This window comes from Lemur catta, chromosome 4, assembly GCF_020740605.2.
Source record: "Lemur catta isolate mLemCat1 chromosome 4, mLemCat1.pri, whole genome shotgun sequence".
Classification (NCBI taxonomy): domain Eukaryota; kingdom Metazoa; phylum Chordata; class Mammalia; order Primates; family Lemuridae; genus Lemur; species Lemur catta.
Genome location: NC_059131.1, coordinates 79,166,776 through 79,183,148, shown reverse-complemented (window position 1 = coordinate 79,183,148; position 16,373 = coordinate 79,166,776). Strand labels below are relative to the sequence as shown.

The 16,373-nt window shown below is 39.5% G+C and overlaps 1 protein-coding gene across 1 annotated transcript in view; it reads left to right on the top strand.

The window, feature by feature from the left end:
- ST6GAL2 (ST6 beta-galactoside alpha-2,6-sialyltransferase 2) overlaps window positions 1–16,142 on the top strand; it is a 29,620-nt gene extending 13,478 nt beyond the window's left edge. Inside the window, exon 5 of the mRNA XM_045548916.1 lies at window positions 15,816–16,142. Coding sequence (XP_045404872.1) covers window positions 15,816–16,087 — 272 coding nt within the window. The 3' untranslated portion in view covers window positions 16,088–16,142. The remainder of the gene's footprint in view (window positions 1–15,815) is intronic.
- The last annotated feature ends 231 nt before the right edge of the window (window positions 16,143–16,373 follow it).

Here is a 16,373-nt window from a genome sequence, read left to right as displayed (position 1 = left end):
GGCAGGGGAGGCCTAATATTTAATAAATAGACGGTCATGTTATACAGGCTAAGTACACCTTATCTGAAATACTTGGGACCAGAAGTGTTTCGAATTTCAGATTCTCTTGGATTTTGGAATATTTGCAGATATTTAACTGGTTGAGCATCTCTGATCCAAAAATCTGAAACGCTCCAGTGAGTATTTCCTTTAAACATCACGTGGACACTCAAAAAATTTCAGATTTTGGAGCATTTCAGATTTCAGATATTCAGAATAAGGATGCTCAACCTGTATAGTAAGAGCAATTAACTGGTGGTTTTGGAGGAAAAGTAGATTAAGAAAAAAAGAAAAACTCACATAACAAATTACTCCAAAATTTTAAGGTGTAAAGCAAGAGCTATTTTATTTTTCTCATGATTTTGTGGGCCAATGATTTTTTCTTTCTGTTGCACCTGGTATTGCTGGGGGTCACTTAGTGGTATTCAGTCTGGGATGGCTTAACTCCCATGTCCAGCCTCCTGGCAGGGATAGCAGGAGGCCTGGCTCCACTGGGACTGTTGACCATGCGCCTGCCCATGGCCTCTTTGCGTGGTGGTTTCAAGGTAATTGGGCTTCTTAAATGGCAGTGTAGGGATCCTAGGGAGTGTGTTCCAAAAGATAGGAAGTAGAAGCTGCCAGTTTCTTAGGATAGACAGCCAGAGACTTGCACAGCGTCACATGTGCTATTCTGTTGTTCAGAGCCAGCACAGCACTCACCAGATTCCAGGGGAGAAACACAGACCCCGCCTCTTGAGGGGAGGTGAGGGAGGCGTTTCCAGGAATCTGTGGCATCTTCAATCTACCACCCACTCCTGTTCACACTGCTTATGGGATGCCAGGCTGAGGAGCTGAGTTTGTGACCACAGGATAGTGCATCGTGTTGCAAGATTACTGGTAGGTGGAGCTTTGATGAGACTAGTTCCAGTATCTCGTTCAGCTCTCTCAACCAGAGAGACCACTGGCTCTAAGCCAAAGATGGATTTTATGTAACAAGGTAATCACATTTGGCTTATATTTTTTTCAGCCAGGCTTTGATCCTCAAAGTTTCTGGTTTTACCCCATTTCTTTAACTGTGTTTCAGCTTATCATCCCATTATTTCTGTGCTTTTACTGGAGTAGGGTAATACTAAGGAAAATCCTAGATCCCCTTGGCAATACGAAAGGCCATAGTAGAACCGGGAACATTGGTTTTGTCTGTAGAAACTGTAATGTTCTCTGCCCCAATTTCAATGAATTGACAGCCCTATGCCTTCCTTGGGCTGTGCAGTGAGTCCCTGTGCGTAAAGGACAGATTTGTGAAGATAACACTGGTTTGGTTATGGACACAGGACACACAGATATCCTGAGTTGAGCCTCGCAGATTTTAAAGTGGGTTTATGGTCTTGTAACACTGTGAAATATTTTACATAGAACTCAAGAAAAAATTTACAACATGACTGCCTATTATTTTTCTTAACCACAAGTTTTTTTCTCGCCATTAAAGTCATGCCTTTGACACTCTTTGTTTCCAAATGACTCGTTTGAAACTCCAAGTTCTTTATCTTTTGTATAATTTCAGAGGATCCTGTTGATTTAGAAAAGAAAGTATAATCTGGTTTGTCAGCAAAGGGTAAACAGGATGGAATAATGCCTAGGTGGCACAATAGGATGTGGCAGGAGTTTAATAAAGTCTTTTTCATATTGTCACCTTCTCATGAATTCATGTGGCTAATATTTGATTTGAGCGAAAGTTTTAAAGCATAGTGAGGGGGCCCTGTCAAATATACTTATTATCAACATGTGGTTTAAAAATTCAAGTTAGAAAGTCATAGCTGAAAAAAAGTGACTTCGCACGTGTTTTTATTGAAAAATAATTATGCTGCACGTGGCCATCTTCCTTTCAAAGCTATTGACTGAGAATGTGGAGATTTCAGAGGCTGATGATTGTGTTTAACGCTTCTTTGACATGAAGCAGGAGGATGCAGTTCGATGTCATTGCCAGACTGTAGGTTGAGGTTGCACAGGTTTGCGTTTGAATTCTCCTCTGCCCCTTGCTAGCTGTCTGACCTTGGGCAACTTACTTAATCCTCTGACCCTCAATCCTCAGATGAGAAATGGCAATAATAATAAAACCTTTCCAAGAATGAAGTAGCTAGCCAATTTTTAATCATTATTTCCTAGTACTGCTCTGCCCGATATGGTAGCTATTAGACACATATGACTACTTAAGTTTCAATTAATTACAATTAAATAAGAAGAAAACTTCCATCATGGTGCCATTAGCTCCATTTCAAGTTCTGAGTGGCCACATGGCCTGATGGCTACCATCTTGGACAGTGCAGATAGAGAACATTTCCTGGTCCCAGAAGTTGTATAGGACAGCACTGTTAAGTTCTCCTAATTACAGAAGAATGAAAAACAGCAAGTTGATAAGGAATCATTAAGTTCCCACTGGACAAGCTGTGGGTGGGGACAGAAGATGCAGCAGAAGCCATGGTCTGGTGTTTATAAATTCATTTATGGCTCTTGTGTCTTGCCACAGGCAAGCGCAAGACTGCTCACCAAGGACAGGCAGTAGGTACAGCCTGGGTGAGCTCTGCTCAGCAAAACACCAGCACCCACTGACTATCCCCGAAGCTACTATAATCTTTCCACCTCCTCTTTTATCTTGACCAGAAATCAGTTGAGAGCCAGAGTCTGTTTTATAATTTATCTGATATCCTTAAATAGCACTAAAATGATGTCACCCACATCTCAATCTGTCATAAGAATTTAAAAAATCAATGAGTGTATTTCTTTCTTGTATCAAAAAGGTTCTCCGAATGCTGCTTCGTGTTCTGAGGTCATGCTGAAAAGGTATTGACTTGTTGTCTCAGCACCTCATCATTTCCAAATACTCTAACCTCTAACGTCAGCTCCCGAATGAAAGAACCCATCGACAAGCAGTTATGACGGATTAGAGCATTTCAGTTTGCACCTTCTGTCTTGTGCCCCAGGTGCATGGGTCAGCAGGGTGGTCATCGTCAGAAAAGAGCACCCTGGCAGTGTCCCAGCCTCCTGTTCTGATCCGGACAGGGCTGCACTGGAGGTGAAGCAGCACGAATCACTTTTTTTGCTGATGTGTTCATTGAATAGATGCACATATCTACACACATGGCTGGTTTTATATTGCCTTTTTCCCTCAATCTTTGTGGCTGAAACCTTTACTGATGTGTTCATCCATATGTGAAAAATAGTCTCCCATGTAATTATTTATATTTCTAAACCCACCACATACATTTTCCTTATACATTTTTAGGAATCCGCATGTGTGAAACAGAGGGACTCTAAAAGATGACTATTTTGAACACAAAAGACATTTCTCTGTATGGAAATGGATCCAGTAGCAGTTAGATTCCCAGGGAGAGGCTCTTGAGCTCTTTAAATACGGTGCTGTTGGTGCTATTCAGAGTCCTGGTTAATGGGACCTGAATTCATCACATAGGAGGAAGGCAGTGAACAAGGAAGTCATCCATCAAGTGGATATTAATTGAGCACCTCCTGTGTGCCAGGCACAGGGCTGGTCCCAGGGACATGGTAATATGGAAACCAGGCAAGGGTCCTGCCCACACCTTGTGGTGCTGGTGGGGGATGGGGGGAGACAGATGTAGATAAAATATAATTACAGACTATGATAAGTGCATTGAAGGAAAAGAATAGTTGCATCAAAAGCTGGGCAGTGTCTGGCCCATCATTGTGTTCCTCTTCTTAGCCTGGCACATAGTAGATACCAAAAAAAAAAAAAAAAACCACCAATAATAATTATTTGGTGAATGAATGAATATTCTAGCTCAGTGGTTCTCAAAGTTTAGCATGCATCAGAATCACCCAGAAGATTTGTGTATTAGTAATCCTTTGCTGCAAAGCAAAACTTAGATACTTAAAAGAACAGTGAGCTTTCATTATCTCACACAGTTTCTGTGGGTCAGTAATCTCGGAGCAGATTGGCTGGATGATTCTGGTTTGTGGTCTCTCATGGAGTTACAGTTGAGCCATCCAGATGGAGGTGGGGTGGTCTGCTTTCATGGTGGCTCACTTGCATGGCTGTGGGCTGTGGGCAGGAGGCCTCAGTCTCTCACCACATGAACCTCTCCATAGGGCTGCTTGGGCATCCTCACAACATGACAGCTGGCTTCCTGAGAACAAAGAATCTGAGAGCAAGGAGGAAGCCACATGTTTTTATGATGTTGTAACTATCACATTTGCATTCTATAATATTTGTTACACAAGTCAGCACCTTTGTTATTGGAGGGAAGTACACAAAAGGCAAGAGTAGCAGGTGGAAATCACTGGGACCCAATTTGGAGGGTGGCTGCCACAGCTTTTTAAACCAGATTACTGGGCCCACTCCAGAGTTGCTTAATATGTGGAGGTGGTGAGAATTTGTTTTGCACTTCTAACAAATTCTCAAGTGATACTGATACTGCTGGTCCTGGGACCAAACTTTGAGAACCACTCTTTTATCTTTTTAGAATCTTAAAGTTAGAGAGAACTTTAGAAATCTGGTCTACAGATTCTACTACTATATTGATAGAAGTACCAGCAAGGTGATATGCATTTGGCTCGGCAGGCAGACACAAAATTCTTTAGTAACTACTAGTCACTTACTTATTGCAGTGTTTAAACACAATTGGAATAATTATTTTTATTTATGTTTAGTTAAAACAATATAACATATTATTACCAAAAATATCACTTATTTGTATCTTTGTCTTTTGAAATTTTGTAGCATGAAATCCTATATTTCAGTGTTATTATATTTTTAACTACAAATACAATTATTCTTTTGAAGACATAGCTATAAAATTTGTTCCCATTTCTAATGAACTCATTTTATGTTCATAAAACTTATCATGAAATGACATACATAATAACGGGATTCTTGTTTGTTTCTATCAAGTTGGGACCCAGATTCTTAGACATACTGAGTAGTGGAGAATAAGTTGGAAATCAACAAGTCAAATCCCAGCTCTCACTGATTTCAAAAAACCATCCTCTCTGTAATATTTGGGCAGATGATTCGGTGCAGTGGACTGGATGTTTCTCTCTCCAAAATTTGTATGTTGAAATTGTAACCCCCGAGGTGATTAGGAGGTGGGACTATTGAGAGGTGATTAGGTCATGAAGGTGCAGCTGCCCTCATGGATAGGATTAGTGCCCTTATAAAAGAGATCCCAGAAAGCTCATTCACCTCTTCTGTCATGAAGACACAGCAAAAAGACAGCCATCAGTGAACCAGGAAGTGGCCCCTCACTAGACACTGAGTCTCTTGACACCTTGATCTTGGACTTTGCAGTCTCCAGAACTGTGAAAAATAAATTTCCATTGTTTATAGCCACCCTGTTTATGGTATTCTGTTACAGCAGCCAGATGGAATAAGACATTCAGCCAACACCTTCTTCTCAAAAAGTGTAACATCCTTCTTGCACCTTCATTAGCAACCCCTAGCCTAGCACCAACAGCATCCCTGATAGCTTATAAATCATGGGGTCTTGCCTTGTTGGGTTAGGACCTGGTGTGTGTGTGTGTGTGTGTGTGTGTGTGTGTGCGTGTGTGCATATATGTTTTCTGCTGGGCAAAGGAAAGTAATAAATATTGAAGGGAAGAAGAGTCTAGATGAAATTTCTGTTTAGGGCACCAGGTGAGTGTCCTTTGGTTGGTGAGCTTGGAGATACTGTGACATCAGAATTGGCATTGATCCCAGCACCCCGTGGCAGGGCTGAGCTTTTCCTTCACCACTGCAGGATCTGCCTGGTACCATTTCCTATAGAGAAGGAAATCAGATTTCCTGGTAAAATCAGATTTGGACAGAAATACTTAGCTTGCAACTAAATAAGTTCTCCTTCTTTTATCTGCAAATAATAGGACTTCCTTTTATGCTTAAAGAGAAAGAACAGTAAGTTTTGAGATTTGAGGAACACATTGACCTGCCATTAAAGAAAACTTTAAGCAGCTCTTCACCAAAAGTCATTTGATTGTGGGGAAAACATCTGATTTCAGAAATTTGCAATTCATGTACATAGAGAATTTGTCAAAGATAATAATTTATTATGTTTTCCTTATAATAACTGAATTAGAGAACATGTAAATAATTATAATATTGATATAATATAAATACATTTTAACATTAAATGACTTAAACTATACTTTAATTACAAGCTTAATATTAATAAGATTCTTATTACAGTTTTAATACCTATAATGTATACTGAAGTTCTCTTAAATTTCTGAATTATTTTAAAATCATGTTTTCTACATTTTAACATATAATAGATTCCTATTATGACTGAGCAACTCTACCTAACAGAATATTCTGAAGAATTATTATTAAAAAGTTGAATATTTACTGTGATTAAACATGAAAACCTTGCTCAAAGTTGCATATTGATTATTGATAATTATTTTTCAAAACATTAAAAAATAACTATGCAAATACGTTTTGACTTATGGTAACAAGGTCATTGCTTGGAAATCAGTAAAAGCTTGACTAGCTTTCTAAGAAATCCTATTTTATTAACATATCTAAGCTAAGGAGGTTTAGAGATATGATTCATCCTCACATAGATATGGGTCCAAAGCTTTCACCAAACCTTGAGGAAGAGAATCAGTCTTTTTTTTAAATTCTTATTTCAGCATATTGTGGGGATACAAAAGTTTAGGTTACGTATATTGCCCTTTCCCCCCCACCCCCCCAGTCAGAGCTTCAAACATGTCCATCCCCTAGACACTCATTATGTGTGTATACACCCATCCCCTCCCCCACCTACATCTGCCCGACACCCGATCAATGTTATTCCTAAATGTGCTCTTAGGTGATGATCAGTGAAACCAATTTGATGGTGAGTACATGTGGTGCTTATTTTTCCATTCTTGGGATACTTCACTTAGTAGAATGGGTTCCATTCTGTCTTGATTCATTAGCTTTTCTTGCGGCTTTTTTGAAGTATGTCCTAGAACTTTGCAGATATTATAAGAAGAAGGAAAATAACATAACTAAATGTTTAAACATTTTTTTAAACGACAAATAACCCCCCACCCCCTCTTCGTGGTAGTGCTATCCTGATTTTATTTTAGCATATACACTTCCAAATCTTGACCACATTTGCAGCTTAACATTGTTGTAATGAATGAGCCTCCCGTAATGCTGAATGAATGAACAAAGGAATGAACGGGAGGTTGTGATTTATGTTATCTTATAGACTCTCACATTTGACTTAACTGGTCTCACATGCGGGAGGGTGCCCACCCATCCCCGAGTTTGACTTTACAGTAGCCCCGTAAGTGTCACTTTGCTATAGCTCTGGAGAGACCAGAATCGAATCTTGGCTCCACCACTCAACTAGCTGTATGAACATGAGCCAGTTACTTACCATCTCTAAACCCCAGTCCTTTCATCTCTAAAATGAATATGCTGATAGTATCTTTAAATTTGAATCATCATTTGCCTAAGCACAATAACAAATATTTCCTACTTACTGTTACTGTGATGTACCTCATCTAAAACTTTACACTAGGTTAAATAAGACTGTACTCCCAAATAGAAAAGACTGCTTTTTCATTAAGATCTATAATCACGGTGAAAGTGGACTTTTGTTTTCTTTAATATTACAGAGGCCATATAATTACATCAAATAGGTTTATCATTTATGCCTTTCTTTAGCTGTTGAGTATTTTGGTTGTTTCAGAGTATTTGATATTATCACACAATTATGTTGATGAGTCATTACCATATTTTTATACTATTACAGACTATAGCATTTTCTATTTGTAACTATATAATAGAGTTTTCTTTCCTTTAAAGCATTTCCTTAAGGTAAGTTCCCAGTAGTATTAGTGCCAGTGCAAAGGGTATAACATTTTGATGATTGCCAAGAGCCCACATATTGCTTTCCCAAGGATTACCTGGTTGAGTTGCTAGTTAGACTCCACATGTGTCCTCACAGTTCACAGAAAGATGTACATTAGTGGATATATGGGAGATGTATCACTTGCATCATCCTCTTCTTCAGAGAAGCAGTAAAGGGATTTGTACACCCAGTACTGGACCGCATATGTATTTTTAAAATTGAAAGGATATAACATTGATCAGGGTAATTTAGAAGATCCATAAGGACTCGTTTCTTTGGAACAGCTTCATCTCATTAGGTTCCTTACACTCAGCCCATAGGGAGCTACTTGTTCATATGTAAGGAAAATTTCTCTCTTTTATCCTTAGTTGGATACTAGAGATTTTATCTTGTTATTTGGTGCAATGAAGTCATTTTTACTGTGCCGTAGCCTGACTGAGGATAAGGAATAATTTACTCGGAATCCCATAGCTTCTATTTTGCCCCCCTAATGACAGATATTTTTATAGAAGGTGAGTGATCTCACCTGGATTGGTTTGCCACCTACATGCAGTAGGGCATCCAGGCAAAGTAGGAGGCACCAGTCTCCCTGCCCTTGGCTCACAGCCTGAGCACTGACGGGTAGACAGGCCTTGCAGCCAGCAGTCCAGTCCAACATACACACAGACATGGAACTCGTTTATAATGTACAACTGCCAGTTCTTTTTATTGCAGGAAACACCAACACCTCTATTCTCCCTTTTTTTAAAGGCAGCCACTATTGATAATACTATAACTAATATTTTTGAAATTCACAGATGTAAACACTATAATTTCAGGCTATTTAATGTATGCACAAGAATAATATGCTTATAAAAACAGGGTATAACTTCATTTCTTTCCCATTTTATATTGTATTTTGGGATCTAATTTTCCAATATATCATCTAGACTCACAACATTAACAAAAATAATAAGCCACTAAACATCTATATTTCTGATTGTATAAAATGTGCCACAATTTTGTTTTTTAGAAACAACTTTTTGCATTTACCTGTAAATAATGAATCCTGAATGTGTGTTGGCAGCAAATAATCCAATATAAGTGAGCTAAAAATTGGCCTTCAAGTTATTATTCTTGAAGGACAATTTATATTATATTATTTTATTTAATATAGTAGAGACTTCTTAAATTGTTTCAAGTTCAGATTTCCAAACCATCTTTTAATTAAAAGTATTTTCTGGAAATGCCACTTAAAAAGTCACTTTTTCTCTTTAAGAAATCTTAAGTGTAGCTCTCATAATTTTCCATTTACCATTGAATTTATGGAGAAACCACAAAACAGCTGCTAGATTTCCATTAGCCTGACATATTTAATAAACTTAGCCCTTTCCCCTCACCTCTCATTCAGAAAAAATGTTTTGCAGTGGTGATTCTCAGAAATTCCTAATTTACCTTGCATATGAATTATGTTCAAGTGTTTATTAGCATTGCTTTAAGCTAGTATTTTTTCTTATTGCTTATATGTGTTCTGTTTTAAACCCACAGCTCATTTTGCTTTTTACTGGAAGGATATTGTCATCAAGGAGCAGAGTCTGTTATTCTTAATGATTTTGGATGTTATTTTGAATATTCTGTCAGGTGAAAAGCAAGATAGTTCTGCTGTAATCACAATTAAGCTAAATGCTAAATGATTAAACTGCACTAGACTCTGATAACATAGCAAATATATCTATACACGCAAAGTAAAGATTTATAAAGGAAACCTCATTTATTTAGAATTTGTGATAATCTGAACATGCATTAAAATTTGCTTTTTATTCATATTTTAGAGCAAATAAATAAGTGTCCATTCTGCTTGTTATACTGAATCATATAACATGACATTTTATCAAGACCAGTAAAAATGCTTTTTAATTGGTTTGGTAATTATCTTACATTATGCAGTATTTAAAAGTACACAGTTTGGCAAATGAAACCTCTTGAGTCATAATTGCCTAGAAAGTACTAACACTTTTTTTCTTCAAGTGAATCCTTCATATGGAGTCATTTGTAAAAACTGGCCTTGTAAGAAACTTAGCATTAGTTAAATTCTGTTTAAAGATTTTAAACAGCTGGCTAAATGCCCATTTGATTGGCTTTGAAAAACACATTAAAAAGTGTCTAAATATTTATTTGCCTGTCAAAAAGTCCAGTTTCATGTTGAAAGCAGTAAAACTTTTATTAGTGATGAAGGTATAAATAGTTAATTTTTGGTAGTCCATAAGCAAAATTACTTAACATAAAAGTTCCATAAGTGATTTTTTAAAAAGTTATTCTTTACTGAATTGCATAGTATTAGATTATTTGTATTCTTCTTGCATGTTAGGTAATCTTAAGCAGGCATAAGAGAGGAAATGAAAAGAAATCAATAACATTTTTAGCATAACCAGATGTGAATTCCCCACATCAGTCTGGCATGAAGAAATGATAATGAAGTAATGTGATATTTTGAATTCATGCATTTATGGTATCTGTACAGAAAAAATAGCACGACAGGCTTGACTGCTTATCCTTGGGAGGCTGCTTACAAGGTTGGCCCTGGGCTGGTTTCTGGGAACTTGGATTTGGGAAGGTTCCCATCCCTCTAACTGATAAGAGTGGTTCAGTGGTCTATACTGTTTATGGAAGAAATATGGTTTATATTGAATACTTGCTTTCTTTCTGGGAGTCTGGAATTTTGGTACATGCCGGGCAGACTGCTTACATGATCAGCTCCCAATAAAAACCCGAGCACTGAGTCTCTAACAAGCTTCTCTGGTTGTCAACATTTAACATGTGTTGTTGTCTTAATCTTTTCTGGCTGCTATAACAAATACCATAGACTAAGTGGCTTAAACCAGCGGTCCCCAACCTTTTTAGCACCAGGGATCAGTTTCATGAAAGACAGTTTTTCCATGGACAGGGGTGGGGTGCTGGTTTTGGGATGATTCAAGCACATTACATTTGTTGTGCAGTCAAACCTCTCTGCTAATGATAATCTATATTTGCAGCCGCTCCCCAGCACTAACATCACTGCCTCAGCTCCACCTCGGATCATCAGGCATTAGATTCTCATAAGGAGTATGCAGCCTAGATCCCTCATAGGCCCAGTTCACAGTAGGAGTTGCAGTCCTTATGAGAATCTAATGCTGCAGCTGATCTGAAAGGAGGTGGAGCTTATGCAGTGATGCAAGCAATGAGGAGCAGCTGTAAATACAGATGAAGCTTTGCTCACTCACCTCCTGCTGTGTGGCCCAGTTCCTAACAGGCCACAGGCCAGTACTGGTCTGTGACCCTGGGGTTGGGGACTGTAGGCTTACACAGTGCAAATTTTTCTCTGGCAGTTCTGGAGGCTGGAAAGTCAGAGATTAGTTACTTTGTCAACTTGGTTCCTGGTGAAGGCTCTCTTCCTGGTTCATAGACGGCTGCCTTCTTGCTCTGTCCTCCCATGGTGTCGCTGGAGAGAGAGATCAGCTCTACAACATGTCTTCTTATAAAGGCACTAATCCCATTCACGAGGTCTCCACTCTCGTGACCTAATAATGTCCCAGAGGCCTCACCTTCTGTACCATCACTTTAAGGATTGGGGTCTCAACATGTGCATGGGGGGTGGAGGGGGGACACATTTGGTCCATAGCAGTTGTCACAACTCATTGCTGGGGGAATTAAGTCCCTGTGCGACTCCCCTGGGAGAGGACTGTGGAAGTTTGCTGCTGGTATCCCCTGGGCTTTGCCTTGTGCACCTTTTCCTTATGCTGATTTTGCTTTGTATCTCCTGTCATAATAAATCCTAGTCATGAGTACAACTCTGTGCTGGATTTTGTGGGTCTTCCCACGGAATCACTGAACCTAGGGGTGTGCTGGGGACTCCTGACGTAGTACCTTATTGGTGGTTATTCAGAGAACCTCCGAGAGCCATGTGCTCTCATTTATGTCGTTTGTAGAGGACAAGGCTCAGTGTCAGAACTTTGCAGAAAAGATCTGGTGGTAGTGTGCAAACATTTTTTTCAGTATAACATTCAGGATACATTCTTCAAGTCATCCTCAGTGTGGTCTGCTCGTGGGCTTTCTACCTGTTTTAAATTTAAAGGTCAGCTTTTTAATTTAGTTTAGTTTTTTTTGTTTGTTTGTTTTTGGAAGACATTTTCTCTGAGTCCCTAATGATGATTAGCTCTGTGCCCAGCTTGATAAATGTTGAATTTAGTTGGAGAGGCCTCCAACAGCACTTGAAGACTCTGTTCCGAACCCTGTCCCCCCCTGCCTGCCTGCAGTATCTGCTCCCCACACACCCCGTTCCTCACACACATATCGGAACTATGTGAGAGCTGTCACATACCTCCAAACGGTGACGTCCACCTAGCTCCTTTTCACACAGTATAAAGAAATTTATCCTTCAAGTTTTTGTGTAATGTTAAGTACCATCAGTAACTCTTAGGAAAACTGATGTGTAGATTTAACAACATTGGATATAAGAATAATGACTTCAATACTTATTATATGATAGAGTCTGAATCTAAACTCAAATTTATGTATAATAAGAGCTTTAAAATTAAAAAGCAAAGTATGCATTTGCCGAATGAATTGATCATGCTGCTTTAGGAAAGGTTTAAAATGTTAAAGAATATTCTCCTCCTTTGGTACCATAAACCTCCTTGTCCACCTTTCACATATACCCAAAGGGCTGTAAATTAATCTTTTCCTTTCCCCTTGAAGTTGCCTCCATACCAATTCTGATATCAGTACTATATCTTGCTGTCACTTAAACACTCAGAGCAGATGCTGCTGTTACTTAAATTTTAGGATGCACTAGGTAGACTGTGGTTCATAGTTCCAGGAAGCCACAAATTTACATAAGACTAAAAAACAAGATAGGGAAACCATTGTGACTAAATCTCTATTTCATGGGCAAACATCAGGAGGAACTATTCAGATAGCTAACAACAAACACACCCTTTTTAGCATCTATTGGCTTTCAGTTTGGACGGTTGTGAACTAACCAACAAATTGCTCTATTTCTGAAGCTCTAGAAATTATTTTACAGTATAAAGTACTTATATGAGAAAATAAGTGTACCTATTTATGTCTATTGAGAGCATAATTTTTTGCCTAGTCTTAATGACAAAATCTATATTGTATATTTAGCAGATGTAGGATTTAAGATATAACAATTAACTAGCAGCAAGAGTAAACATTTTCCCTGGAAAACTTTCCAGGAAAAATAATCAGATTCAAGCATCTGATAGCTTTTTGAGACCAAGAAGATCACAAGGATGTGTAGGGAAACTACCCAAGGTTCTTCTTACTGGGGGTTGGGTTGCAGTTCAATTCTAGAGTAGCTGTCAACATACAGAGTGTCTCACTTCCCATGAGACAGCTTGGGGATCTGCCACAGTGATTGTCAAAGAATATGTGTGTTAGCCCAGCCTGGTCCTCAAAGCATCATCAATGACCAGCATTGGTCCAGGAAGGCTTGTTATTGGTCCATAACTAGATTACTGTAGAAATTGCAAGTATTTAGAAACTTTATAGCAATTTCATATAGCCATGGCATCCAAATGGGTGATCATTTTTCTGGTAACTTATCATTACTGTATTTTACAAAAGTATTGGTCTGTGATAGCCTGTAAATTTTTTCTAAATGGCCCTTCAATACAGACAGTTTAGGAATGCTTGTTAAAAATTCAGATTCCTGGACCTCAACACAAAGCAATGGAAACCACATTTCTGGGAAAGAGGACAAATCCCAGGAAACTGCATTTGAACAAGCTGCCTGGGTCATTCTTTTTCTTGCTGAAGTTTGAGAACTACTGCTTTAGGGGGAGGGCCAACTGCGTGACCAGCATAATTTCCCAAGTAGAAGATTGGCTTCTGAAAGCCACCCAGTGTAAGAGCCAGAACTGTAACGGTCACAGCTCAAGACACAGTTGACGCCAATACCCACAGATACTGACATGTTATTGGCTCACAGAAATGCCCAGGTAGCAGGGACCTGTGATTTCGGGGTATAGTTCCACTGCTAGGTCGTAAGATGCCTTTGTGCAAAAGACACCCTTGAAACCACTGCACTGCTGGGTGCAGGAAAAATGTTGTAATAAATGTATTGATCAGTCCTGTCCATAAGTGAAGGGCACCCCTTTCGGGGGGTTCCGTGTGCACAGCCACAGCCATCACAGCAGACCCCATGCCCAGGTGAGGGAGAGCTGGCAGTGCTGGGCAATGCATAGGAACCTGGTCCACAGCCCCTCATCGGAAAACACAAAGCCATCATCCTTGGTTCCACAGACACAGGCCCTGGGCAGACTTCACCTCCAGAGAACATACACGCCAGAGAGTTTCTTGTTTGTTTAGGTTTAAAGTTACTGGGAATCAAATAATTTAATTCTTCCTGGGTAGATGCCTTTCTCATTCACCATGTTAATTCCTTGCAAATGGTTTTATGCAGGGGAGAAAAACATTCACAGAGCAGTAATTGCTGATCAGAAAGAGGAAGACTTACTTACACCTGCATTGTGTGTTCCCGTGCTGGTGCCCGTCCCACATACCCAGTGTCCAGGAGGCACTGCTTCCTTGTTCTCAGTTGGTGCCACCTGAGCCACTGTGGCTTTAGGCCAGCCCAAGGGAGATGCCACAGCCAGGCGATAGCTCGGCCATGGAAAAGGGGAGGAAACTGGTAGACCTGGGAGGAAAACAAGAAGAACTGACCAGCCACTTGATGTTTTGACCATTGCCCTTGAGAATAAGTTTAACTTCACAAAATTTGACCTGCATAATCTCCTTCTCTTTGTTAGGAGTGTGTAAAATGGAACAATACTGAATCATGGCTCTAAAGTCTTCTGAACAGTAGAACATTGCTGTCTCTGGAACAGTATTCCTTCTCCTGTTTCCTTCTGCCCATTGCCTACCAGGCAGCCCCTGGAGCTTCAGGCTTCACCTCCTCTGGGCAGGCAGCCTTTCTGGATTCCTCCAGGCAAAATTAGGCTCCTTCCCTCTTCTCTCACAGTGTCCCTTATATAGGACTTCTCTGGTTTGGAATTTTTGTGTTGCAAACACAGTTAATAATTGGGGAATATGACTGTCCTCTGCAGACAAATATTGGCTATAACAGGAGCTAATTGTGTGGCTTTTTGTTTTTTCATAACAAGGGATACCCTTCCAGAAAGGTGATAAGCATGTTTTTTAAAAAAGGTTCACATTAGTGATAGTAGGCAAAGAAACAAAGCCTGTCAGCTTAGATCAAGGATAAAATTCACTCAGTGACAGGTGGCTTTTGTAGCTCTCTATCTGTAACATTAAAAAAAAAAGAAATTAAAACTTCAATACTGATATTCAAGTGAGAAAAATAATTTTGTCAATACTATTCTTAAACTGTGTCACCCTAATTCCATTTCTTTCCATTCAAACAATGATAGTGTTTTATAATAGCTGTTCCATTGTTATAGTTCCATTGTACAACTTTTCAAACAACTGCTTTATAGTCAATTTATAATCAAGCAACTATTTTATAATCAACTTTTTATAGCATGTTTCTTTGGAACACAACAGTCCTACCATTGCAAACCACATGGGATATGTGTGTAGAACGTGATATGGGATAGCCTGATTTAGGGATTGCAAATCTGTCATTCCCTAGACTGTGTCCCCATAAGCTCAATGACTTTTTTTTTTATCTCTTGTTCCCAGACCCACAGTAATCAATTGAACCAGTGAATATATTAGAGTATTACATCTTAATATGCCCTCACACCCTATGAACTGCAAGCATGCCACTTAACGGAGGTTCTAGCATTGCAAAAGTAAAGGTAGCAAGAAAGTGAGTGCAAAGTGAGTCTCTCCTGCCACAGTCACTCCCCGTTGCCACCGTTCCAACGAGATGATCCCTTTTGTTGGGAGTTGTTCATTGGGTTCTAATTATCTTCTTTTTCATATCAGGAATCCTCATCATGATGTCCATGTGCAGAGAGGTGCATGTGTATGAATACATCCCGTCCATCCGGCAGACAGAGCTTTGCCACTACCATGAGCTGTACTACGATGCGGCCTGCACCCTCGGGGCCTATCACCCTCTGCTCTACGAAAAGCTCCTGGTGCAGCGCCTGAACACGGGCTCCCAGGGGGATCTGCATCGCAAGGGCAAGGTGGTCCTGCCGGGCTTTCGGGCTGTGCGCTGCCCTGCGCCCAACCCAACTGGTCCACACTCTTAAAAAGGGCCTGTTGGGAATCAATGTGCAATAACGTACTACTGTTGTACTTCAGAGTCGCAAAGGAATACTTGAAGATAGATGTTAGACAATGTAGTTTTGAGTCTTTAAACTATAATGTAGTGGTGGTCATGAGAATTCTTCTCTTTCTAAGCCATTGAGTATTTATTACTGCTTTGAATACAGAAATGGAATTAAAAACTAAAGCTCAAGAGAGATGCAAAAAAAAAAAAGATAGCTAGAAAGAAAAATGTATAACCATGGGTATGATACCTCCAAAAATGTCAGC